Genomic DNA, 24,934 nt, shown 5'->3' on the forward strand with positions numbered 1-24,934 from the left:
AGTATTTCGTAGCATATTTACGAGAAAAATTAGCTAGGGAAATTATTTCTCACTACTTAACGAGGGATCAGCGCGAAAATTATTTTGTAGCTAATTTGTGAGGAAAATTATTTCTCACTAATTTCTCGCTATTTGGCAAGGGATTAACAAAAAATAAATGGTAGCTAATTTGCATCTAATTATTTATACATTTGCATGTTTTTAATTAATAGTGACGTTAAAATTTTTTTATATGTAAAAATTTCAAAATAAATATTGATTAAATTAATTCACATGACTAAAATTTTTATATTTGACATTACAATTTTTCATATTTTAATTTATTTGTAAAATTTAAAATAAATTATACATAACTATTTTATTTATAAAATATAAAATATTTAATTTAACTTAATCATAGATTTAAAAATATTATAATATTTAACTATTTTATTGAATATTTATACTTATTTTATATTAGGTTTGAATTTATTAAGAATAGAAATAAAGAATATTAAGTATAATATTAATATATAATAATTAGTAATTTGAAAAGTATACCAGATGAACTCCTTCTCCCCTTTCACAATCGTCGTTTCTTTTTAGATTCCACTCTCTGAAACCCTTAATTTCTTTGCGTCTTCGATGGCCCTCTCAAGATTGGTATAGATTTCCTCTGGAACCGTTTTTTTGAGGTTTCCAGTCTTCTTTCTCTCTCTATTTATTTTTGAATGTTTAGGTTGACTTCGGAAGACTCCTAGTGCCTTGTGCCCGCACCTATGCTGCGTTGTTGCATCTGCCATTATTTTATCGAAGCTTAGATCGTTGCGGAAGCTTGGTATGGTTGAATGAAAAAGTTAGGTTTCTTTTCTATTTCATTTGGATTTCTTTTACAACTTTCGTCTAGTTCTTCTATTCAAATTATTTTGCTTTAGGGATTGTATTGTTCCCGGGTTTCGATTCGGTTCATTTTTCTTTCTCCATCTACATCCATTGATATGATTCAATGGTTATTTTCCATCTACTGCCAGTTGAGTCTGATTGGACAGTCTCTGGTATTTGTAATCTAATTACCAAGTTATTTTCTAGGGCAAATGTTTAGTTTCTGTATTGTAGTCTGGGTCATGTTTTTGGGCTTCTCTTGATGGCAGGGTTGTCTCGTAAGCATTTTGTTTGCCCTATTTGGAGTGAACTCTGCAAAAACCCTATGCAAGCAATACTGATTATTAGATATTCAACAGAAAAATCATTAGTTATCAGTAGTTAACTGGTTTTCATCTCACCGTTTAAAAATCATAAAAGGTTTATGTTGGGGTCCTGAGTGTAGAGAATCTTAGTCATGAAAATGCAGGATTGTGTAGTAAAAATAGTTGTAAACATAATTGGTAAGAAAAGAGTTAGAGTAGCACGTGCAGGTAAGTCTTGAGGTTGGATATTGGTATCCGGAATTGGAGATATTAAAACACTGAACATAAGATATATTTAATTAAAATCTAAACAAAAGTAGTTTTAGTTCAACTATTTTTTTATTTGATTTTGAGTCATTTTTTAGATGAGTTTTAAATGTAGGTTTTATGTGAGATGATAGTGAAGCGTTGTTGAATCACTACAAAACTTTTTTGCTTGAATTCTTCTTGTATAGGAAGATTTGTTTGTCCTGCACCTCGTGCTCTTGTTCTTGGAATGATCCAATTGATTAAGTATAGGTAAGTTTTAAGTGTTTTGAATATATAGTTTGAGCGCTTCACTAATTCTTTAATGTAAAGATAACTAACACTTTATTAAGTTTGCAATGCTATTTAGTAAAATTGTTAAGGGTGGTATTTCTTATTTAAAAATTGCTAAAGCTTCCTAACACTTTATCACATTGTTTATCATACTACTATTCCGACATATGTATTCTGAATTTCAAATTTTTGTTGTCCTTGTACTATAACATTATTTGTCAATGATTTTATTTGTCCTCGAAAACGAGTATCTAGCAATTTTAAGTTCTTTTATCCTCTTAATTCCTGTATATTCTTTAAGAACCAGGATATGGTTTTGATTACACAGGTTTTATGGTGAAGACATCATATATATCATGAAGTAGTTTTCTTTTCTAGTACCTTTTTGTTGCCACAACTATTATTAGTGCATCTATAGTTTGCTTTTCTAGGTAGCTTTTTGTTGAGTGTGACCTTCCAAGGGATTGAATAACTTTTTCTCCGACTGCCATTTACACTTTTCGATTGTGAAAGATTGTTAGAATGTGGCAAGAGTTGCAGGTTAAGGTGGATTAACTATTTGAGAGTTGATCTAAAGAGAGGGGACATTTCTGTCGAGGAAGAAAATACCATTATCAAGATGCATTCTTCGTTAGGTAACAGGCAAAAAGAGAGGGTATATTTTTTAGTGTTGAGAATGTCTGTTTCAGAGAGTGAAGAGTGTTATCTAAGTTGAAAGTTCTACTTTAGAGAACAAAAGTAGATACATAATTTATAATGCTTGTTAGAAGAGAAAGGTTGATTATTTAATAAATCTTCGTGGATACTAGAGAATAGGATCAACAAATCACTTGGTTTGATTTCAAAAATTGAGAGTGTTTTGGTTTTATATATTAAACTTGAGTTACACAACATCATTCACTGATAGTATTTTTTAGACAAAAATGGCCTGTTGGAAGGCATTTTTATATTATTCATTTCGTTCTTCCTTTTATATTATAAGAAGTCTCATAACCTATAGTTGTTTATGATATGACAGATTAGTTCTGTATCTATAATTTCAAGCTTCACAACTGAATCTTTAAAAGAAGAGATTGGTTCTTCGGTTGATTCTAGCTCAAGATGGAGTTGGATTAATGAACCTGTTGGCATTTCAAAGGCTGATTCATTCTCAAAATTTGGGCTAGTGGAGCAAGTAAATACAATTGGTGATAGAATGTTATGGTTGCTATCAAGGATGAGATAGACTATTTGCCATATCCAACAACAACTAATGTAACATGTTATTATTTTCCATATGGAATCTTCTATTCAAATGATTATGTGCTGATTTGTTGATTAGCTAGAGAAAATTGCTAGGGATCAACTAGGGATTAGCTAGGAAAAAAATTGCTAGGGATTAGCTAGGGAAAAATGGCTAGGGATCAACTAAAGATTAGCTAGGGAAAAAATTGTTAGGGATTAGCTAGAAAAATAATTGTTAGGGATCAGTTAGGGATTAGCTAGGGAAAAAATTGTTAGGGATCAACTAAAGATTAGCTAGGAAAAAATTGCTAGGGATCAACTAGGAATTAACTAGGAAAAAAATTGCTAACGATTAGTTAGGGATTAGCTAGGGAAAAAAATGCTAGGGATCAGCTAAAAATTAGCTAGGAAAAAAATTGCTAGGGATCACCTAGGGATTAGCTAGGGAAAAAAATGCTAGGGATCACCTAGGGATTAGCTAGCGAAAAAATTGCTAGGGATCGGCTAGAAAAAAATTGTTAGGGATCAGCTAGGGATTAGTTAGGAAAAAAATTGCTAGGAATCAACTAGGGATTAGCTAGGGATATCGGCGAGGGAATCATTCTCTCACTATTTGGCTACCCATAATTTAGCTACGGAAGAATCCCTAGCTAGTCCCTTACAAAATGATTTAGCGAGGGATTAGCTAGGGATTATACCGTCACAAATACATTGTTTTCTTGTACTGTGAATACTCCAAGAAACATGGCAGGTATAAGAACTACTAAAGGTACTAAAGAAACAAGAATAACAACTACTAATTCATTAGGTAATATATTTTCAAAAAGTCAAAAACTAAGGGATAAGGGTTTTGTGAAATCTTCTAATATGTTAATTGGTAAAAGGATTGGAGTTGGTTGGATGTATTTACTAAAATAAGCTAATCTTTCTTTTGAAAGAACTACATATAAATATGCAACTGATGTAAGTAAAACTAATGCAACGATAGTATTTATATCATTTGTGGGTGTAGCTAACTCCGCATGAGGTAATTGGATGATTTTCTAAGGTAAAAGAGCCCCAATCAATTAGAAACAAAAATAAATAGAAGCAAAGTTCCAAAATAAGGAACCCACGGACCCTATTCTTTTCCAATCTGAGTTTTGCTCATGTCTCGAATGAATACAAGAACATATTCAAATAAATTTTGACTGAAAGTGGGAATGGTTTGCAGATTTCGAGTAACTAGAATCGTTGAAACCTAAGATAGCAATTACAACCCAAGAAGTAATAAGTACTTGGGCATGTATTAGGAAACTTCCTATTTGCCAATAGAAATGTTGACCTACTTCCACAACAAATATATCGGATAATAGTTTTAATGTGTTTATAGAGCATAATAAAACATTCATATTGTCATATCCTCTAAAGAAAGAAGTTGAAAAAGGGGAATTATTTTTATTCAAACATCTCCTTTCCCTTTTGATTTGTCTATTTTCATTTTTCATTTTGAATACTGATACTAACTACATAAAATTTTTGTTTGTTTTCTATTTTAATTTTAATTTTTTTGCCTTTTCTTACTAGTATAGTAAGTGATTCCATAAATCTATGAACCCTTCGAAGTAAATTCAAGAATTTTTTATCTTATGATTAATCAAGAATTTCGTATATATCTAGACCGACCTTCACAAATTGCAAAAACTAATTTGTTAAGAATTAATCAAATTGAGCCTATAACATCATCATTAGTTGGAATTGAAATATCAGCGATGTCCGAGTCACTAGTTGTATCAATTAAAAAAATTGTTGGAATTTTCAAAGTTATACATTCTCGAAGAGCCGTATATTTTTCTTGTTGATCGATAATTATTACAATATCAGGTAAGCTCTTCATATATTTAATGTCGCCAAGATATGTTTCCAATTGAGCTAATTGTCTCTTCAATATAACCACATTTTTTTTTTGGAAAACTATGGAATCTCCCTGTCTTTTGTTGCATTCTCAAGTCTCTGAACTTTTGAAGTCGTGTTTTTGTAATATCTAATTCGTTAACATATCGCCGAGCCATTTTTTATTAACATAATGACACTGAGCTTTGACTGCAGCCCGCATTACTGAATCAACTGTTCTTTTTGTACCAATAATTAAGAATTGTTTTCCCCCATTTGTTGCATCAAAAACTAAATCACAAGATTCTGATAAAAAATGAGCTTTTATAATAAGATTTGTAATATGTATACCCTTACGCTTTGTAGATATATAAGGTGACATTTTAGGATTTCATTTTCTAGTACCGTGGCCAAAATAAATACCAACTTCCATCATCTGTTCCAAAATTATGTTCCTATATCTTTTTGTCATTTATAGTTATCCCCACACTTTTCTTTCATTTCCAAATAAATGACCTAGTATACTAAAATATAAAAAAAATAAGTGTTCCGAAGCACCTTCTCTTTTATTGAAAATTTGTCATTGATAAAAAAAAAAGATCGAGCCATTTTTTCTATTTCATTTAATATGATTCGTTTATTTATTATGTTTCTTTTATTATACAAAATATATACAAAATAAAGTGACTTAAGATGAATACAACCTTAAGAATCATTATTTTAGGAATTCTTAAATTCTATACTATTTTGATGTATCACATAATTTTTTTTTTGTTTTTGGGGTAATCTTACTATATTGCCTTTGCTTTGAACGGTATATTATTCTTTTGAATTGGATTCATTTATTCTTTTATCCCATTGTAATATTATCTATCGTGGAGTGATCGTATTTGAAAACAATTCGATGATGACAAAATTATTAAAGATCGACATTTCTCATTTCTATTCAACAACATATTCATACTTCCATGATTTTGACTAAGTGATTGTTGAACTTTTTTCCTCGGATTTATAAAAAAAATGGATTGATGTTGGTCCAGTCCGACTCATTATCCAAGATAAATCTTGAACTGAGAGTATCTTTCCTTTATCTTATATATGAAATATGGGATTTTACTAAGTCTATTTTTAAGAAATGTCTAACCAAACCTTTTATACTTAGTTCAAAAAAAGAAACATGCCCTTTTTCGATAGAAGACAATCTTTTGTCTTGATCCCAATTTAAGACTAAACAAGTCTGAACTAATTGAATACTTGTATTAGAATTAGAAATTCCCCGAATTGATTTTCCATTTCAAGAAAGAATATAATGAATACTTGAAGTTCCAAATTATCTCTTTCTTATAAAATATCTTGGGAAAAAATTGGAATAAACTGATTGTATCTTCTATTTCATATAAAATGACTGGTCGAACCAAAAGTGATTGTAAAATATCTTTCATTTTTTTTATCCTTTTGATTTTTTTTACCGTTCTCGGTGGTATAAACATGGCACTGTGTCAGATATCTTATCCATTTCTTCGGGAAAATAGATATTCCAAGAAAATATTTTTAATTGAATCTTTTTTTTTCGTCTCCAATAGAACCAATCCGCTTACTTGACTTCTTATATTTACAGTGATTATTGTATCTACTTCAATAATACTATTATTTCGTACCATTATGGAAGAAAATTTTGGTAAAATATACCCTTCTTCGGGAATGAAAAAAAATTGATCTACTTTAATTTGTTATTTTGTCTTAAATTCTTGAAATCTTTGTTACTAGATTAAAAAATTCCGTTTTTTAAAAAATGTAATTTATATCCATAGTCCTATATTTAGTAATACCCGAGCTTTTTGTTTGGTATTGAGGATCATCGAAATAAGCAAAAGTACTATTTTCATGAAAAATACCATGGATTAGTATTTCTATCAAGATACTCGAAGGTAACATTAGTGCTTTGTCTTGTTCGTTAATCGATTAGAATTGGAATGGAAAAATGAATTTATTTCTCCGCCTCTTTGTTAATAAATCTATAGTATCATGAAAAATAGCAGGATGTGTAAAATGACAATGATTTTTACATAGGATTTGATTATTTTTTGAATAATCTAAAATCCTTTTTTCTTTTTCTTTTTTTTTTCAGAAAGAGTGAAACGAAACAAATTATGTCTTATTTTATTATTACTTGCTAAATGATTACAAATATCTCTTTCTCATGTAGAAAGATAATGAATGTTCAATTGATCTTTGATCTTTTCGGGTTGAAGAAGAGACTGAAGTGGATCAGTCTCATTTTCCTGATAAAATTCATAAATGACTTGTTTTTGGTAAGATATGGACATTACTACATTTAAATTCTGATGCACAATACACAGTTGTACTCCAATGCATTTCTCCTTCTAAGTCAGAATAAACATGTTTTCAAACTTTTTCTTTTAAATTCAAAGTATATGTTCTTGCGAAAATCTCGACAATCACTTCTTCTGATTTACATTATTTGAACTAATAGAAAACTTTTTGGTGGAATAGTCACATTATGTATAATGTCACCATTTTCAATACTAACATCAAAGTTTATATAAGATAGAAAAGTAGGATTCTTGTGACGTGTACGTGTAGGATGAACTTAATCTTTATTGAATATAATTTTTTTCATTACAAGGTACTCACACATGTTCTACAGTCCCCCCTATGAATACTTCGCCAGTATGAAAAGCTCTTAATGTTAATTGAGTACAGGGTTCTCCAATGGATTGACACACAATAATACCTACAGCTTCTCCTAACTCCACCAAGTGACTATGAGTAGGACTTTGACCATAAAACAATCGACAAATCCAAGATGTATTCCTACAGGTAAAAGGTGTTCGTATAGATATTGGTTGTGTTTCAATGGTTTTAAATCAATTGAAAAGTCCAATTCCAATATCTTGATTTCTAATGGTATGAGCACGTAGGTTCATATCTTGGTACTCTCATGTGGGGATATGAGCATGGACATTCGTATGTTTTGTGCTCACACTTGAGAGATGTTACGGGCGGGGAGGTTTGTAGCTGGTAGATCACGTGTGTTGGACTACGAGCGGGGAGGTTCGTAAAGGCAGGACTACGAGCGGGGAGGTTTGTAGAGGCAGGACCACGAGCGAGCAGGTTTGTGGGAGCATCATATATCTTGAGTCCATGGTTAATTAATTGTGTGAATTGAAGGTTGAAAAGCCTTGGGGTATTAAGGTTTTGGCCAAGAACTAAATAGAATAAAATAGTTGGGTTTATCTTGTTTTTATTAAATTATATGTTAATTATTTCTGAGTTCACCCTTTTTGTTTGTGTTTGGCGATGATCGTGTGACGTGTCACATGAGAGCAAATGATATTCCAAGTGATGTTGTTGATGCGTAGCGATGTAAAGAGGGGTAGCATGGGAATTTTGGATAGGAATTTTTTATTATGTTTTCTTTATTCAGTGGGTTTCTTGGAACTTGTAATACAATTTATGACCTAGTTTATTTAATTTTAAGCACGATAAATAATTTTCAAATTTTCTCGTGTTTGGGAACAATAAAATTATGACGTTTGATTTTCAATTATTATTTATTTATTTTAATTAAGTAATTTCCAGTAGGGACGTTACATTTGTTATCAGAGCAAAAATTTTAAAGATTTTTGGAGACTTTGGGGAGTGAATTTATCGTGTTTCGTCTACGAAACTGTTGTGTGCTATTGATTGTTAAGAATTATTTGTATTATCATAACCTGAGTTGTTTAATGTGAACAACTGAAAAATGTGGCAGGCACAAGATATGGCTTACAAGACGCATAGGAATAACGCGGGAGCTGATGAGAATGCGCAGGCAATTCATCAGATGGTGGATGCTATGCAGCCTGTTGCCACGCAGTTGAGGGCTATGATTCCACCAGCCCGACCAGTGACTATGGAATACTTCATGAGACACAAGCCAACCAAATTCACTAGCAAGGCCACCCTAGACGAGGCAGACGTGTGGCTACGAGAATGCGAGAAGATTTTCAAGGTGATTGACTGCACGGAGGCGCAAAAACTCACCTTTGCCACTTTCCTATTGGTTACCGATGCAGAGTATTGGTGGATAGGGATGAACAGTAGATGCGGATCCGGGATGAGGAGGTGACTTTGGCAAATTTCAGGAAAGGGTTCCTAGAGAAGTACTTCCCAGACAACGCTAAACATGAGGGCGAAGCTAAGTGTCTTACTCTACAGTAGGGGAACATGTCGCTACAGGCTTGTGTGGATCAGTTTGAGTATCTGGCGAGGTTCTACTCACAAGTAGTCACAGAAGAATGGCACTGCAGAAAATTTGAAGGAGGCTTGAAGCATGAGCTGTGACGATTCATTGTACCCTTGAAAGTTAGGGAGTTCCCAATGTTGGTGAGGCCAAGAGCAACAGGCCGAGTTTTTGCCATGACCAGCACAAAAGCCATCCGATCAGGAAATCTTATACTAGATTATTGTTTATTGCTTGGTAAAAGTGTGTTAGTACTGTTTAACTCAAGAGCTACACATTTTTGTATATCTCATGACGGCGTGAAGAAATTGGGATTATCGACTCGTGACTTGGGATGCGAGTTAATAGTCGTAACACCAGCGTCTGGACAGGTTTCCACGAATTCTGCCTGTGTTGGATGCTTAATGGAAGTAGAAGGACAAAGATTCAAGGTGAATCTTGTATGTTTGCCTCTGGAGGGTCTGGATGTAATTTTGGGAATGGACTGGGTGTCTATCAACCATGTCGTGATTGACTGTAGATAGCGTAGAGTTGTGTTCCCAAAGACACAAGGGGTAGGGCTAATATCAACATAGGAGGCTGTGAGGGAGATGAAAGAGGGAGGTTGTGATAATAACTCAAGCTGAGAAGAAAAGCACATAATAACATATCAAAATTATACTAGTGGTGAATGAGTATGCCGACATGTTTCCAAATGAAATACCCGAATTACCACCAAGTAGGGACACAAATTTTTCTATTGATTTAATCCCTAGAGTGGGTCCAGTGTCGGTGGCACCTTAGAGAATGGCACCGACAGAACTAGTAGAATATAAAAAGTAGATCGAGGATTTGCTAGAGAAGAAATTCATCAGACCTAGTGCATCGTCGTGGGGAGCTCCTATGTTACTGGTAAAGAAGAAGGATGAGAGTTCTTGGTTATAAGTAGACTATCGGTAGTTGAATAAACTTACGATAAAGAACAAGTATCAATTGTCGAGGATTGATGATTTGCTAGACCAATTAAGAGGAGAAGGTGTGTTTTCCAAAATTAACTTAAGGTCTGGGTATCATCAGATCTTAGGCAAACTGGAGGACGTCTAGAAGACCGCATTCCGATCGAGATATCGACATTATGAGTATGTAGTAATGCCATTCGGGTTAACTAATGCTCTGGCAATTTTCATGGATTACATAAACCGAATTTTCTGACCCTATTTAGACAAGTTTGTTGTGGTGTTCATAGATGACATTCTTATCTACTCTAAGAATATGGAGGAACACGCTAACCATCAGAGAGTTGTATTGGCAGTACTCATGGAGCATCAGCTATATGGCACGTTGTCAAAATGTGAATTTTGGTTGGAAGAGGTACAGTTTCTAGGGCATGTTATCTCTACACAACGTATTGCGGTATATCCTATCAAGATTGAGGCAGTGTTAAATGGGAATGACCTCAGACTGTGACTGAAGTGCGAAGCTTCATGGGGTTGGTCGGGTACTATAGGAGGTTTGTGGAAGGATTCTCTAAAATGGAGAGTCCTCTGACATAGCTCATTAGAAAGGATCAACCTTTCTCTTGGACAGAGAAATGTGAAGAGTGTTCTGAGGAGATGAAGAATAGGTTGACTACGGCTCCAGTACTAGCTATCCTAGACACAAGCAAGAAGTTTGAGGTGTGTTGTGACGCATCCTATCAGGGTTTGGGGTGTGTGTTGATGCAAGAGAAGAGGTCGATGGCGTATGCTTCTAGACAATTAAAAGTTCATGAAAAGAACTACCCTATTCATGACTTAGAGTTGGCTACAATAGTGTTCGCTTTTAAGACATGGAGACACTACTTGTATGGCTCCCAGTTCCAGGTTTTCAGTGATCACAAAAGCCTGAAGTACCTATTTGATCAGAAGAAGCTGAATATGAGATAAAGGCGATGGATGAAGTATCTCAAGGATTATGACTTTGAGTTACTCTATCATCCAGGTAAAACATACGTTGTGGCAAACACCGTGAGTCAAAAAAGGATGCATATGTCGTCATTAATGGTGAAAGAGCTAGAGTTGATTGAGAAGCTCAAAGACATGAATTTGGGAATACAATTAGGAGAGGATTCCATCAGGTGCGGTGTACTTACGCTGACCAATGATATGTTAGGGGTGATCAGGGATGAGCAGAAGAATGACAATGAATTGCAACAGTTTGTTAGTTGGCTGGGTACAACAAGGGGAAAGATTTTAGGATCTGATCAGATGGCATCCTGCGGTTTCGAGATAGAGTATGTGTCCCTGGAAATTGGAGTTTGAGGAAGCAGAATCTAGAAGAGGGTCACAAAAGTCGTCTTAGCATACATCCGAGTATGACTAAGATGTATAAGGACCTGAAACAGTCCTTTTGGTGGAACGAAATGAAAACCGATTCGCTGACTTTGTGGCATCATGCTTGGTGTGTCAAAAGGATAAAATTGAACACTAGAGACCAAGTGGTACACTATAGCCACAAGATATTCTACAGTGGAAATGGGATAGCATCGGCATGGATTTCGTGACTCATTTTTCGAGATCTGCTAAAGGGAATGATTCAATTTGGGTGATTGTGGACAGGTTGACCAAGTGTGCTCATTTCTTAGCAATTAATCAGAAGCTGTTGATGGACAAACAGGCCGAGTTATACATTCGAGAAGTAGTTAGACTGCACGGGGTGCCAACTAGTATAGTGTCGGATAGGGATCCAAGATTCACTTCTCACTTCTAGCAGTCTTTATATGCAGCTTTGGGGACCCAGATACGGATGAGTTCCACATATCATCCTCAAACAGATGGCCAGTCTGAGAGGACAATCTAGTCATTGGAGGATCTCCTACGAGCTTGTGTATTAGATCATATGGGGAGTTAGAGTGAAATGCTTCCTTTAGTGGAATTCACTTACAACAACAGTTATCACTCTAGTATTGGTATGACACCATATGAGGCCTTGTATGGACAATTATGTAGGACACCGCTATGTTGGAATCAAGATAGGGATTCACTTATACGTGGTCCAGAGTTTTTATAGCAGACCTTTAATAAGGTCAAGGCATGTTTCTCAAAGTCATGCCGACTACTGCTATTGGAAGAGCTATCAAATCAAGGAAGTTGACTCTGAGATTTGTAGGGCCTTACCAAATTTTGAGGCGGATCGAGACCGTAGCGTATGAGATTACTCTGCCACTGCAGTTGGAGAACTTGCACAATGTATTTCATGTTTCTCAATTGACAAAATACATAGCAAGCCCTTCATTTATGCTAGAATCAGATGATATTAAGATTAGTGAGGATTTGACAGCGAACACAGGACCACTGAGGATACTAGACTCACAAGTGAAGAAGCTGTGAGGAAAGGAGATTCGGATGGTTAAAGTTCGCTGGGATGAGGCTACCCAGGAAATGACTTGGGAGATAAAGGATCGCATGAGGCAGTCATATGCGCATTTGTTTCCTGGTAGGTCAAATTTTTTAAGACAAAAATTTTATAAGGTGGGGAGAATGTAAGACCCGAGGAATTTAAATAATTATTTAATAAATGTGGGTAATGGAAGTCTTCATGACATTCATTACTAGCCTTTATGACGTGGAAAAGTACTAGTTCAAATGGTTGAGAGTACTTGATTTTGTGAGAGGACTTAGGTTCGAGTCCTATGTATGCCAAATTGTGTGTTATTTTAATGATATGTTTTACAATGGTGTGTGATACTATATTCCTAGAGGTGTAAGAATTATCATGAAACACGAATTGATTGAATTGGTTGTGCATTTGCTTTCTAATTGAATGATTGTGTGTTCAAACCTTGCTAAGAACGAATTAAGCTTTCCTTTTGCCAAATTTCTATTTGGCATGAATGAGAAGGGTCAGCAAACCCTAGCCGGGTAATGGGAATTGATGGCCATTAACATACACAATTAAACATTTTCGTTTTTTTTTATGTATTGAATTAATTAAGAGGTGATTAAGGTAGGAAGGGGAAATTTTTGAGAGCCAATAGAGAGGCTAAGTGCAGCTGTGAAAAGAGATAATTTTGAGCACCTAAAAGAGCAAGAGTTGAGGACTGGAAACCATTTTAGAGTGGAAGCAAGGGCTAGAGAAGTGTTGGATTAAGGATACACACCAAACTCGAATTTTGAGCAAGGAATCCAGGTAAGGGGTGTTGCTTTCATATGTTTTTATTGTATATAATATATTATGCCTTATATGAACAAAATTCCGTGAAATCCTCTTCTGTTTACATAGCTTTTCGTAGGTTTTTGGGTTTTCGCCTAGAAACCGCATGGCGGTCATAAGTGTGCCGCCAGGCGACGCACCAATTTTGCCTAGCTTTCTGGGTTCTGCTATGAATAGTCTAACGGCTATAAATACCTGTCAGGCGACGCGAGTCTGATTTGTGTGGTTGGACTATATTTTTCAAGGTATTTGTGATGTCTTAAAATTCCTTGTAGAGTATTGGGAATGAGTGACTATGTGATGGTTTATAATTGATACTAAACGTATTTGTTGAAGTGGTTTTGATGATGAATTATGAACGTAAGATATTGGTTTTCAGAAAAAGTGATGGTGATTCTGTTATATGAATTGTAAACATGACCTGTGTAATATGTTCCTTGTGGTATCTATGAATTTGGCTTGCTTGCATGATTGCAGTGGGTTGAGATAGATTAAAAAGGTTTGCACCGAAACGGGAAACACTGGGATTTTACCCAGAAACTGATATGCCGCTTGGCGACGCATGATCTGCTGCCAGGCGATAGCGGAAAATTTTCCAATATAGGGTCCTAATTGGGTTAAATGCAAGGGTTGAGTCTCAAGGCCATTATTATGGATTTAGGTGACGAGAAGAGTGTACTTAAACTTGGTGATTGAAAGGAGTAATGATGAAGAGAATATGATGGTGATTATTCTAATGTGTAAGTGAGAATTGATATTAAATGGTAATTGCAAAGGAATTGTAATGGGTAGTTAGGAATCAATACGAGGGTTAGTGTGAAATGTGGAAATTCTAGAGTTTGATTTTTTGTGATTTTATTATAAGCATGATTGGGAACTTTAAGAGTTAATGTTAATTTCATGAGGAATGAGGTTAATTGACCTATAAGTAGGAGTGAATGTATTACTAGGCAGAGAGTAAATACCGGATTATAATAAGGTGGATTTTGCATTGTGGGGTGTGATGCAATATATAAGTTATGGATGTGAGTTATTCTTAATTGGAATAAAGTGTTGGTATGGTTGCAATTTAGGGAATCTATGTTGACCTTGAGTAATTGAGATATATGTGGTGTAGTAATGTAAAAATGGAGTGTGGCATAATGATTGGACATGTAGATTGATAAACTAGAATTTAACATGAATAGTTAAGTCAGAACAATATGTTTCTGGGGTGCTAAACCAGTAACTGGCACGCTACTAGTATAGCACCTGGTGGCACGGTGAAGGTCGCCAGGTGATAAGACAATCAAGGGTGTCCCTGCAACGTGTGGCACCTGGCGGTGAGGTGTGACCAGCGAAGGATAGACCCTAAAACAACGGGTTTGATTATAGCCTGGCGCTTGGCGACGAGGATCCCCGCTAGGCGGTCAATGTAGGATTGTCGCCTTGTGGCGCTTAGGCAGCGCCAGGCAGCCAAGAACTTTTCTTGTTTTCGTTATCATGTTCTGATGTGGGCCTTTGATCGGGAAATGTTGTGTCATGAGCTGGTAGGTTCATGGATGGTGGTGAACTCATGAGGATATGAGTGGGGAGGTTCATATCTTGATACTCTCGTGTGGGAATACGAGCAGGGAGGTTCGTATGTTATGTGCTCACACTTAAGATATGCTGCGAGCGGGGAGGTCGGTACCTAGTGGATCACATGTGTTGGACTACGGGCAAGGAGGTCCGTAGAGTTGGACTACGAGCGGGGAGGTTCGTAGAGGCAGGACCACGAGAGAGCAGGTTCGTGGGAGCATCATATATCTTGAGTCCATGGTTAATTAATTGTGTGAATTGAAGGTTGAAAAGCCTTGGGGTATTAAGGTTTTGGCCAAGAACTAAATAGAATAAAATAGTTGGGTTTATCTTGTTTTTATTAAATTATATGTTAATTATTTCTAAGTTCACCCTTTTTGTTTGTGTTTGGCGATGATCGTGTGACGTGTCACATGGGAACAAATGATTTTCCAAGTGATGTTATTGATGCGTTGCGATGGAGAGAGGGCTAGCATGGGAATTTTGGATAGGGATTTTTTATTATGTTTTCTTTATTCAGTCAGTTTATTGGAACTTGTAATACAATTTATAAACTGGTTTATTTAATTTTAAGCGTGATAAATAATTTTCAAATTTTCTCGCATTTGGGAACAATATAATTATGACGTTTGATTTTCAATTATTATTTATTTATTTTAATTAAGTAATTTCAAGTAGGGACGTTACAACAACCACTTTATATCATGAGGGTTCCTGAGCAAATACCACATAGTGCACCCATTAAGGCATTATCACCTGTTGGGTAACCCACACCACACCTTAATGTGACATTGCAGGTCCGATATTGTTTATCTGAAATTGGGATTGGAAAATGGAATTCAAAATACTGAAGGATAAATGAGTCGCTAGATCTGTCGAAAAATTCACCACCTTACGCAAGTCACAAAATCTGTCGGTAATTACCAAAGGGCATAATCCGTCGGTAAATATTACCTACGACCCTTTTACCAACGAATTTGTGCCCATTAGTAATCTTTCGAAAACACTAGTTTACCGACGAATTTGGTTTGGTCTGACGAATATCGACCGTCGATATACCAATTTTTTTGTAGTGTTGAATACATAAATTAGAAAAGTCTATTAATACACGTTAGATGAGTTATCCGTTGACTAATTAGACGAGTCTTGAAAAACACATTAGATCCATTAAATACTTAGACGCATCCTTTAATAAACATTAGATGAGTTTGTTCATTCACGGATTAAACGAGTATAATAATACACATTAAATGAGTATGTCCATAAACTAGTAAGATGACTCTAGAAATACATATTAGATGAGTAGGTTCATACAATAATTAAACGAGTATAGCAAAAAATTTTAAACAAGTCATCCATAAATTGATTAGACAAGTCTAGGAATACACATTATACTAATCTGTTCATGCACTAATTAATGGAGTCCAACAATATATGTTACACGAATTTATCTATATATTGTTTAGATGAGTCTAACAATATATACTACATGAGTTCATTAATACACATTAGACGAATCTATATATTCATTGATGAAACTAGTTTTGCAATATAGCTTAGACGACTTTGTTTATACAATCATTGGATAACTCTAGGAATATTCTTTTGTGCCTCGTTAAAGGTCTAACTTTTATCAAGCAAGTGCACTGGATCAATTGTTGTACAACAAGATTGTATCTATAGGGATTTGGTAACTAAATTAGTAATCTATAATCTAACCCAAGTTTGACAATAAAACATTAACAAAGGTTTGGTCTAATATTGTTAAAAGTAGATTAAAACTAAGTTCGAGAGAGATGATTTTGATTAAGGTGTTGGGATTGAACTTGGCTTCTTAACTCTACTATAATGCCCTTAATTATCTATAAATTGTGTTGTTGAGATGTAACAATTATTACAGCTCCAACCTATATCTTAGTCATTTGTTTTTTGGTTTCCTCCAACTGTTGTGAAATCAACTTGTTATGGGCTAAGATTGCACTTTGTGTATCCAATTCTAGAATTCCTCTCTTTTGTGGTTGGTTCCTATCATGTTGCTTTAGCTATATCTTTAGTCATCATGGATCCTCCTATAGAAGCATCCAAAAGTAAATTGGTTTGTGGTCTTAGTCCACTATAGAACATGTTAAGCTCAGCCAAATCAATCCACGATTTAGAAACTTTCTGATAAAAGATTTGTATCTCTCCCATGCTTCACATGAGGGCTCATCAATTCCTTGTGCAAAAGTTGAAATTGTTGAGTTAGCACCTACGTATTTGATGGTAGGAAATATCTAGTCAGGAATTTCCTTTCCACATCTTCCAAATTCACCAAACTTTGATTTTGTTGAGATTGCAGCTAAATTTTTGCTTTTCTAGTGAAGGAAAAGGGAAACAATCTTAGATAAGATGCCTCGCCATCCTCTCCTAATATTCCCATGGTGCCACATAATTCATAGAAAGTTGTTAGATGATTGTAAGGGTCTTCATTGTCCTTTGATGCTCAACTTCAAATCTGAAGCTTAATGTTTCCTTGCATTGAAGGTTTCTTAAAATATGCTCAACAGCACTATCGGTGCTCAGCCACAGGCTTCAATTTTAACTTTTCTTAGTTCCTCTTTTTGGCTGAGCTAGAACTTTTAGGGGCTTAGCACCAACTTCTCAATTTCCTTTTATTTTATCTGCTAAAACAGCACAAATGTATTAAATTCAACCCTTTATAATTTTTACTCATCGTATTTTGTATTTATATTTAATTAGAGAAATTCTAATGATTTTTACATTGATTTAATGCACGATAAGTGTCTATATGATGTGCAATTTAACTAATACTAGACATTTATCAAATACACATTATATGAGTATGTTCATAATATGATTAGACGAGTCTAGTTATACACATAGACGACCTTGTCCATATACTAATTAGACGAGTCTAGGAATACAACTTAGACAAGTTTCTTCATATACTTATTATACAAGTCTAAGAATACAAATTAGTCGAGTATGTCCACACACTAATTAGTCAAGTTTAGCAATAAATATTAGATGAATTTATCCATATAGATTTTAAATGAGTCCATTAATATAATTTAGATAAGTTTTTTCATTCACTTATTAGGCGAGTCTTGCAATGCACATTAGGCAACTCTATCCATTCAGTGACTAGATGATTCATTTCATACATTGGTTAGAAAAGTTTTAGAATACATATTAAACGACTTTGTCTATACAGTTATTAGAAAAGTATAGCCATAGATATTAAACGAGTATTTGCATATAGTTGTTAGATGAGTCTTGCAATATATATATATATATATATATATATATATATATATATATATATATATATATAGATATAAATAGAAAGTTTGTTCGTACACCAATTAAAAGAGTTTAACAATATATATTACATGAGTATATGAATAATAGATTGGACAAGTTTATTAATACACATTAGACGAGTATGACCATTTCCTTATTAGACAAGTCTAAGAATACATAATTACGACTCCTTTGATATCATAATCAAATGAGTCTACCAATACACATTATATGAGTATATCCATTGATTGCCACCCAATTAAGGGTTAACGTTTCCAAAAACATATTGGGTCAATTGTAATGCAACAAGGTCGTATCCATAGGGATTTAGTAACAAGATCAATAGTCTATAATTTGCCTCGAGTTTGGCAAGGGAAAAGTGACACTATTTTTGGTTTTGGTTTTGTTAAAGATAACTAAACAAATATATGAGAGAGGTGATGTTGATTACGACGTTGGGATTGAACTTGACTTCTTAACTTTAACTGTATCGCCCTTTAATTATCTATATATTGTGTTCTTTATCTTAGTGTTCCTAGAAGTACGCTTACTTGTACATCTAACCACATGTCTGTGAGAGAGAACCTAAGGGAATTAGATGCAGTGCAATATAGAGAGAGTTTAGAAGTTACATTCAATCCAGTCTATAGAGGAATTAGTTGCTCATGATGATTAATACAAGATGAACTTGGAGTAGCTTCCTTCCATAGCTATATACTACTATATATTAAGGTCATGAACTAATTAAATGTTTCTCTCTCTAGAATGGTATATAAACAGTCTACAAAATCAACATGAATAAACCCAAGGTCATGCCCTATATTTACAAAATTTCAAGTGCTGCACAAGCTCCCAAGATTAAAGTTTAGCTATACAGGTTTCCTCCCTAAGTGGGTTTCGTCGCAAGCTTGGGCATCCATCTTTTGTAGGTCAACAATGGAGGTTTCCCTGCCATGGAGGTTTCCCGTTGATGCTCGGCTTGAAATTTGGAGCTTCATGTTTCTTTATAATGCAGTTTTCTTAAAATGTGGCTTCAGTGTGAAATTTGGTTGCTCAGCCGCATGCTTGAACTTTACATTCTCAGTTCATCTTTCTAGCTTGAGTTGCAACTTTTAGGGCTTAACACCAACTTGATAATTTCCTTCATTTTAGCTGTAAAGCATCACAAAATGTATTAAAATCCACTTTTTATATTTTCTCATCACCACATTCTATAATTATGTAAAATTAAAGAATTTCTAAGTGGTGGAAGTTTTGCTATCAACTCCACCTTGGTTGGATCAATCTCTTTGCTTTTTCAAAAAAATTGTGACCAAGGACAATTCCTTCATTTACCATAAAATGGATTTTTTCCTAATTTAGGACTAAATTGGTCTCCATGCATCTTCTTAATACCACATTGAGGTTTTCAAGGCAATCATCAAAGGATGAAAAAAAAACAGAGAAATCATCCATGAATACCTCAATGCTTTTACCAATTAAATTTGAGAAGATGGAGAGCATACACCTTAGGAAAGTTATTGTGGCATTGCATAGGCCAAATGGCATTTTCTGTATGCAAAGATTCCAAATGGACAAGTAAATGCTATTTTTTCCAGGTCCAATGGATCCACTATGATTTGGTTATAGCCTAAGCATCCATCTATGAAGCAATAGTATGCTTGTCCAAAAAGTCTCTCCAATATTTGATCTATAAATGGAAGTGGGAAGTGATCTTTTCTAGTGGCTAGGTTTAATTTTCTATAGTCAATGGAAATCCTCCACCCTGTCACTGCCCTTATGGTAATGAGTTCATTGTTCTCATTTTATGAATAACTTGCACAAGGCTTACGCAAGCACAATCTGATATTAGATATATCATTCTAGCTTCAAGTAACTTTGTCACTTCCTTTCTTACCACTTCCTTCATAGTGGGGCTGAGACGTCTTTGAGGTTGAGTCACAGGTTTGTACTCATCCTCCATCAAGATTTTATGCATACAATTGGATAGACTAATACCTTAAAAGTCAAACAAGGTCCAGCCTATTGCACCTTTGTTAGCCTTCAACACCTCCACTAACTTGGTTTTTTCTTCACTTGTGAATGAATTGCTCAGAATCACTGATTGGCCAATATCTTTTTCAAGGAAAACATATTTAAGTTGGTCTGGAAGCTGCTTCAGCTCCAATTTTTGTTGCTGCACTTGTTCTTCATTTTTGGGCTTAAGCTCTAATATTGGGGCCGCAAAAGAAGAAACTTCTTTTGTTTAATTCAAATCTTCTATGAACTTTTGAACTTCCTCCTCCTGCTTAGCAGTCCACTCTTCTAATTGATTTGTCCAAACTTTATTAAGAGGGTCTGCTACTACAACTTTCTCTTTGAATTCTAGGCACACCTTATCAACTGTATCCATTCTAAAGGAATCCTTTTTATCAAAAGGATGCTTTATAGCTTCAAACACATTGAATATGACCTCCTCATCCTGAACTCTAACTTTATATTTGTCATTGTCAACTAATGACTTTAACTATTTTTATGAAGGGCCTTCCTAGGATGAGAGGTACTTTTGAATCCTCCTCCACATCCATAATCATTAAATCTACTAGGAAGTAGAACCTATCTACTATGACCAACAAGTCTTCTACAATTCCATATATTTGATGGATATGTCAGTCAATTGAAGTGTCGTTTGAGTTGGTTGCACTTCTACATCTCGAATTCTCTTTAACATAGAGAAAGGAATTAAATTGATGCTTCCTCCAAGGTCTAGCAATGCTTTGCCTACTGTTAAGATACCAATAGTTACTAGCAATGTAAAACTTCTTAGATCCTTAGAATTTAGAGGTATGGACTTTTGAATAATGGCACTATAGTGAGCTTATAATACCATAGTCTCCTCATCTCAAATTCTCCTTTTCTTTGTGTATATATCCTTAATGAATTTGCCATATCTAGGCATTTGCTCCATAGTCTCTGTGAAAGGTACATTGATATGCAATCTTTTGATCATGTCTAGGAACATCTTGTATTGCCTTTCCTTATCCATTCTCGTTGGTCCATGAGGGTAAGGCAAACTTGTCACAAAGGGGCTTTCATATTCAACATCTTTCTATGTTCTTCCTTTTCTCTCCCCTTCTTTTTTTTCTTTCTCTTTTTCTTTTTCTTCACTACTATTTACATCTAATCTAGTACTTACATCTACTTCATCTTTTTTTCTCAACTTCATCACTCAACTCTGTTTTATCGCTCAACACTCTTTTTCCACTCAACTCTCTTTCTTTTTCGCTCAACTTTATTTTCTCTTCATTTTCATTTAAACTTATTTTTTCCCTTCTTTCATTTTCATTTTCTTCACCCAAGTTGTCTCCAATTCCTTTTCCTATCACAGTACCTTGCCTAGCTATGATAGATTTGCAATGCTCCTTAGGATTGACTTAAGTGTTGGCTGAAAATTAGCTTTCTTGTTGATCAGCAAGATGCTTTGCAATTTGGCCAACCTACACTTCTAGATTTCTAATGGAGGTCTGTGTTCTTTTGAGTTGTTGTTGAAACTTGAATGAATTGAGCCAGAGCATACTCCAATTTGTTCAACTTCTCATGTTGGAATGGTTGTTGGGTTTGATAAGGTGCTTGCTGATTATGACTTTGTTAATTTCCAGCCTATTGCCTCCATCTAGAATTGTGGTATTGATGTTCCTCCAATTTAAATTCTGGTGGAAGTTGAAATTTTCTTCTTTTCTTGAGCCACAATGAAATTTTCCTGCTCTTCTTGGATAAATTCAGTTGTTGAACATTGGCCACTAGGGTGATCACCAGCACAAAAATCACTCCTCAAAATTGGCTGAGACATGCTAATTGTTGCTACACCAACCTGCATCTTAGTCATTTTCTTTTTGAGCTCTTCCATCTGATGTGAAATCAGCTTGTTTTACGTTAAGATTGCATTTTGTGTATTTAGTTCTAGAATTCCTCTTTTATGTGGTTGGCTTTTATCATGTTGCACTTAGTGGTCACTAGTTGATAAAGACTTAATAATTACAGTTGCTTCAACCTCATCTTTAGTCATCATCGTTCCTCCTGTAGAAGCATCCAAAAGTAGTTTGGTTTGTGGCCTTGGTCCACTACAAAACATGTTGAGTTTAGCCAAATCATCAAACTATGATTTAGACATTCTAAGAAGAGATTTATATCTCTCCCATGTTTCATATAAGGGCTCATCTATTCCTCGAGAAAAATTTGTAATTGTTGACTTGACACCAATATATCTTAATGGTGGAAAAAATCTAGACAAAACTTTTCTCTCCACATCTTCCCAATTCATTAAGCTTTGGTTTAGTTGAGACTATAGCCATATTTTGGCTTTTCTAGTTAAGGAAAATGGAAACAATCTTAAATATGTTGCCTCCTCATCCTCTCCTAATATTCCCATGGTGCCACACAATTCATAAAAAGTGATCAGATGATCGTGTCTGTAGTGACTTTTTCCTGTTTATGTTGTTGTTTCTTCTAGTAGTTTTCTTCTGTTTCTAGATCACACAACAAGGTTCCTTCCTCTTCTCTCAACATGCACAAAAACACCATATCATGTGCACAAAGCAGATTGAATTTATAAACAGAATCAAATAAAAAATATTGCACCTAATTACAACAAACTTCAAGGTAATTACAAACTACTAATCTAGCTTAGCACACATCCTGACAACGACGTCAAAAACTTTTCCAATAAGTATATTGGTCAGTTGTAATGCAACAAGGTTGTATCCACAGGGATTTGGTAAATTAGATCAATAGTTTATAATTTGACTCGAGTTTGGCAATGGAATAGTGACACTATTATTGGTTTTGGTTTTGTTAAAGAGAAACTAAATAAATATAAGAGAGAGGTATTGTTGATTAGGACGTTGGGATTGAACTTGGCTTCTTAACTTTAATTGTACTGCCTTTTAATTATCTATATATTGTGTTCTTTATCTTAATATTCCTGGAAGTATGCTTAGTTGTACATCTAACCACATGCTTGTGAGACAAAACCTAAGGGTGTTACACGCAGGATTTCCCAATCCAGGTGGAGCAACCCTTGCATATCCATGTCCAGTATATGCCAAGGATTAGGAGACTTGATTGGATCTAAACACTAGACCAGATGTCTCTACATCTAGTGCTAATAAGTATGATGATTTGCCAAATCACTAGGGAGTGAAATACAAATCTAGTAACCAACACGTAAAACAAGAACACAATATTTATAATCAAGTGCAATACAAAGAAAGTTTAGAAGTTATTTTCAATCCCAACTATAGAGGAATTAACTGCTCATGATGATGAATACCAGATGAGCTTGGAGTAGCTTCCTTCGTTCTATAGTTACATACTACTATATATATTAAGGTCCTGAACTAACTAAGTGTTTCTCTCTCTAGAATGGTATATAAACCAGTATACAAAATCAACATGAATAAATCGAGGTTCATACCCTGTATTTATAGAATTTCAAGTGTTGCTCTAGCCCAAGATTAAAGTTTAGCCATGGAAGTTTCCTCCCTACGTGGGTTTCTTCCCAAGCTTGACCATCCACCTTTTGTAGGTCAACAATGGAGGTTTTCCTGCCATGGTTGTTTCCCTTTGATGCTCAGCTTCAAATCTGGAGCTTCATTTTTCTTTACAATGAAGTTTTCTTAAAATGTTGCTTAAGCGCAAATTTCGCTGCTCAACCGCAAGCTTAAAGTTTACTTTCTTAGTTCATCTTTCTGTCTTGAGCTATAATTTTTTGGGTTCAACACCAACTTCATAATTTGGATAAAAATTTTCTTGAATCAGGTGACAAATGGTAAAAATGTGGTAAAAATGTTATTGAAAACTCGCTAAGGTTTCAGGTGGTAAAAGTGTGCCTTAGGAGTTTTATCTACAGACTCCAAATGAAAATAAGAGAGCACACTATGATGTTAGATCCTAAAATATAATTTTATTTGTACTAATACTTGATGAATTTTATAAGGTATTTATGTGTGCCCTTTCCCAAAGAAATATGGGATGTTTTAGAGGTAACTCATAAATGTACTGATGAGGTGAAAAGAGCAAAGAAGAACACCCTCATCCAAGAATATAAGATGTTCAGAATGAACACTACTGAAAGCATATATGATGTCAATAAGAGATTTACTCACATTGTGAATCATTTGATAGCTCTTGGAAAGACCTTTGACAAAAAGGAGCTCAACATAAAAAATATTGAAGAGTATTAATACGACATGGTAACCTAAAGCGATTGCTTAATGGGATAAACTCCTTCAAGCTATATGACTTAAGCTAAGGGGAGAGTCCCAAATGGATGGTCGTTTTTGGAAGCATGATGATGGTATAAATATGGTGCACATATGGTGGTTTTGATGTGATGAGATGATGGTTCCTCCTCCAAGAGATATACCTCAAGCAGGGGGAAGGGGTTGTGGTGGTGTTTCGATGCTTGCAAGAGAGGTTGGGTAAACTCTTAAGGAAAGGTGGCTAGAGCAAACCTAGAAGGAGTGCTCTATAGAACACCTCGGTCGGATATTACTAATTTTTAAATAAAAAGAGTCAAATTAAAATAAGTCTGCATTTATATAACTCTTTCCCAAACCATGGAAAAATTAAAATCATTTATTTACGTGCGACAATTAAAAAATTGCAAGTTCTAAAATAACTATTACAAATTTATATCTTTTAAAACCAATGTTTACAAAAACATAAAAGTCCATAAAACAATTCCAATTCTAGCCCCACTTCGTCTCTAGGCATCACCAGCTCCACCTGCAACATTATTTACTCCCGTGTAACGAATTACATTATCATCACCAATCACAAACATATAGGGTGAGCTAATAGTTCCAATGTAAAT

General features: G+C 34.7%; 1 protein-coding gene, 1 long non-coding RNA gene and 1 other non-coding gene across 3 annotated transcripts; all 3 read left to right on the forward strand.

The window, feature by feature from the left end:
• Nucleotides 1-541: 541 nt before the first annotated feature.
• LOC114168852 (uncharacterized) lies at nucleotides 542-3,001 on the forward strand. The gene is made up of 2 exons (XR_014986316.1): nucleotides 542-642; nucleotides 719-3,001. It is a non-coding gene; the product is annotated as an uncharacterized LOC114168852 (long non-coding RNA).
• A 6,031-nt stretch (nucleotides 3,002-9,032) lies between these two features.
• LOC146881668 (uncharacterized) lies at nucleotides 9,033-10,494 on the forward strand. The gene is made up of 3 exons (XM_085669294.1): nucleotides 9,033-9,076; nucleotides 9,176-9,564; nucleotides 10,274-10,494. The coding sequence occupies exons 1-3, from the start codon at nucleotides 9,033-9,035 to the stop codon at nucleotides 10,492-10,494; spliced, it is 654 nt and encodes a 217-aa protein (XP_085525420.1).
• Nucleotides 10,495-16,920: 6,426 nt separating this feature from the next.
• LOC114170916 (small nucleolar RNA R71) lies at nucleotides 16,921-17,022 on the forward strand. The gene has a single exon (XR_003601270.1). It is a non-coding gene; the product is annotated as a small nucleolar RNA R71 (small nucleolar RNA).
• Nucleotides 17,023-24,934: the final 7,912 nt, after the last annotated feature.

The sequence above is a fragment of the Vigna unguiculata genome, chromosome 11, assembly GCF_037176805.1.
Source record: "Vigna unguiculata cultivar grain cowpea cultivar isolate G323 ecotype 2 chromosome 11, ASM3717680v1, whole genome shotgun sequence".
Taxonomy (NCBI): Eukaryota; Viridiplantae; Streptophyta; class Magnoliopsida; order Fabales; family Fabaceae; genus Vigna; species Vigna unguiculata.

Excerpts from the sequence above, each read along its gene's own strand:
- LOC146881668 (XM_085669294.1), top strand. The coding sequence starts at position 9,033 with ATGTCGCTACAGGCTTGTGTGGATCAGTTTGAGTATCTGGCGAG. Across the intron at positions 9,077-9,175 it reads CAGTTTGAGTATCTGGCGAG|GGAGTTCCCAATGTTGGTGA; the intron begins GTTCTACTCACA and ends CTTGAAAGTTAG. Across the intron at positions 9,565-10,273 it reads CAACCATGTCGTGATTGACT|ATGACATTCTTATCTACTCT; the intron begins GTAGATAGCGTA and ends TGGTGTTCATAG.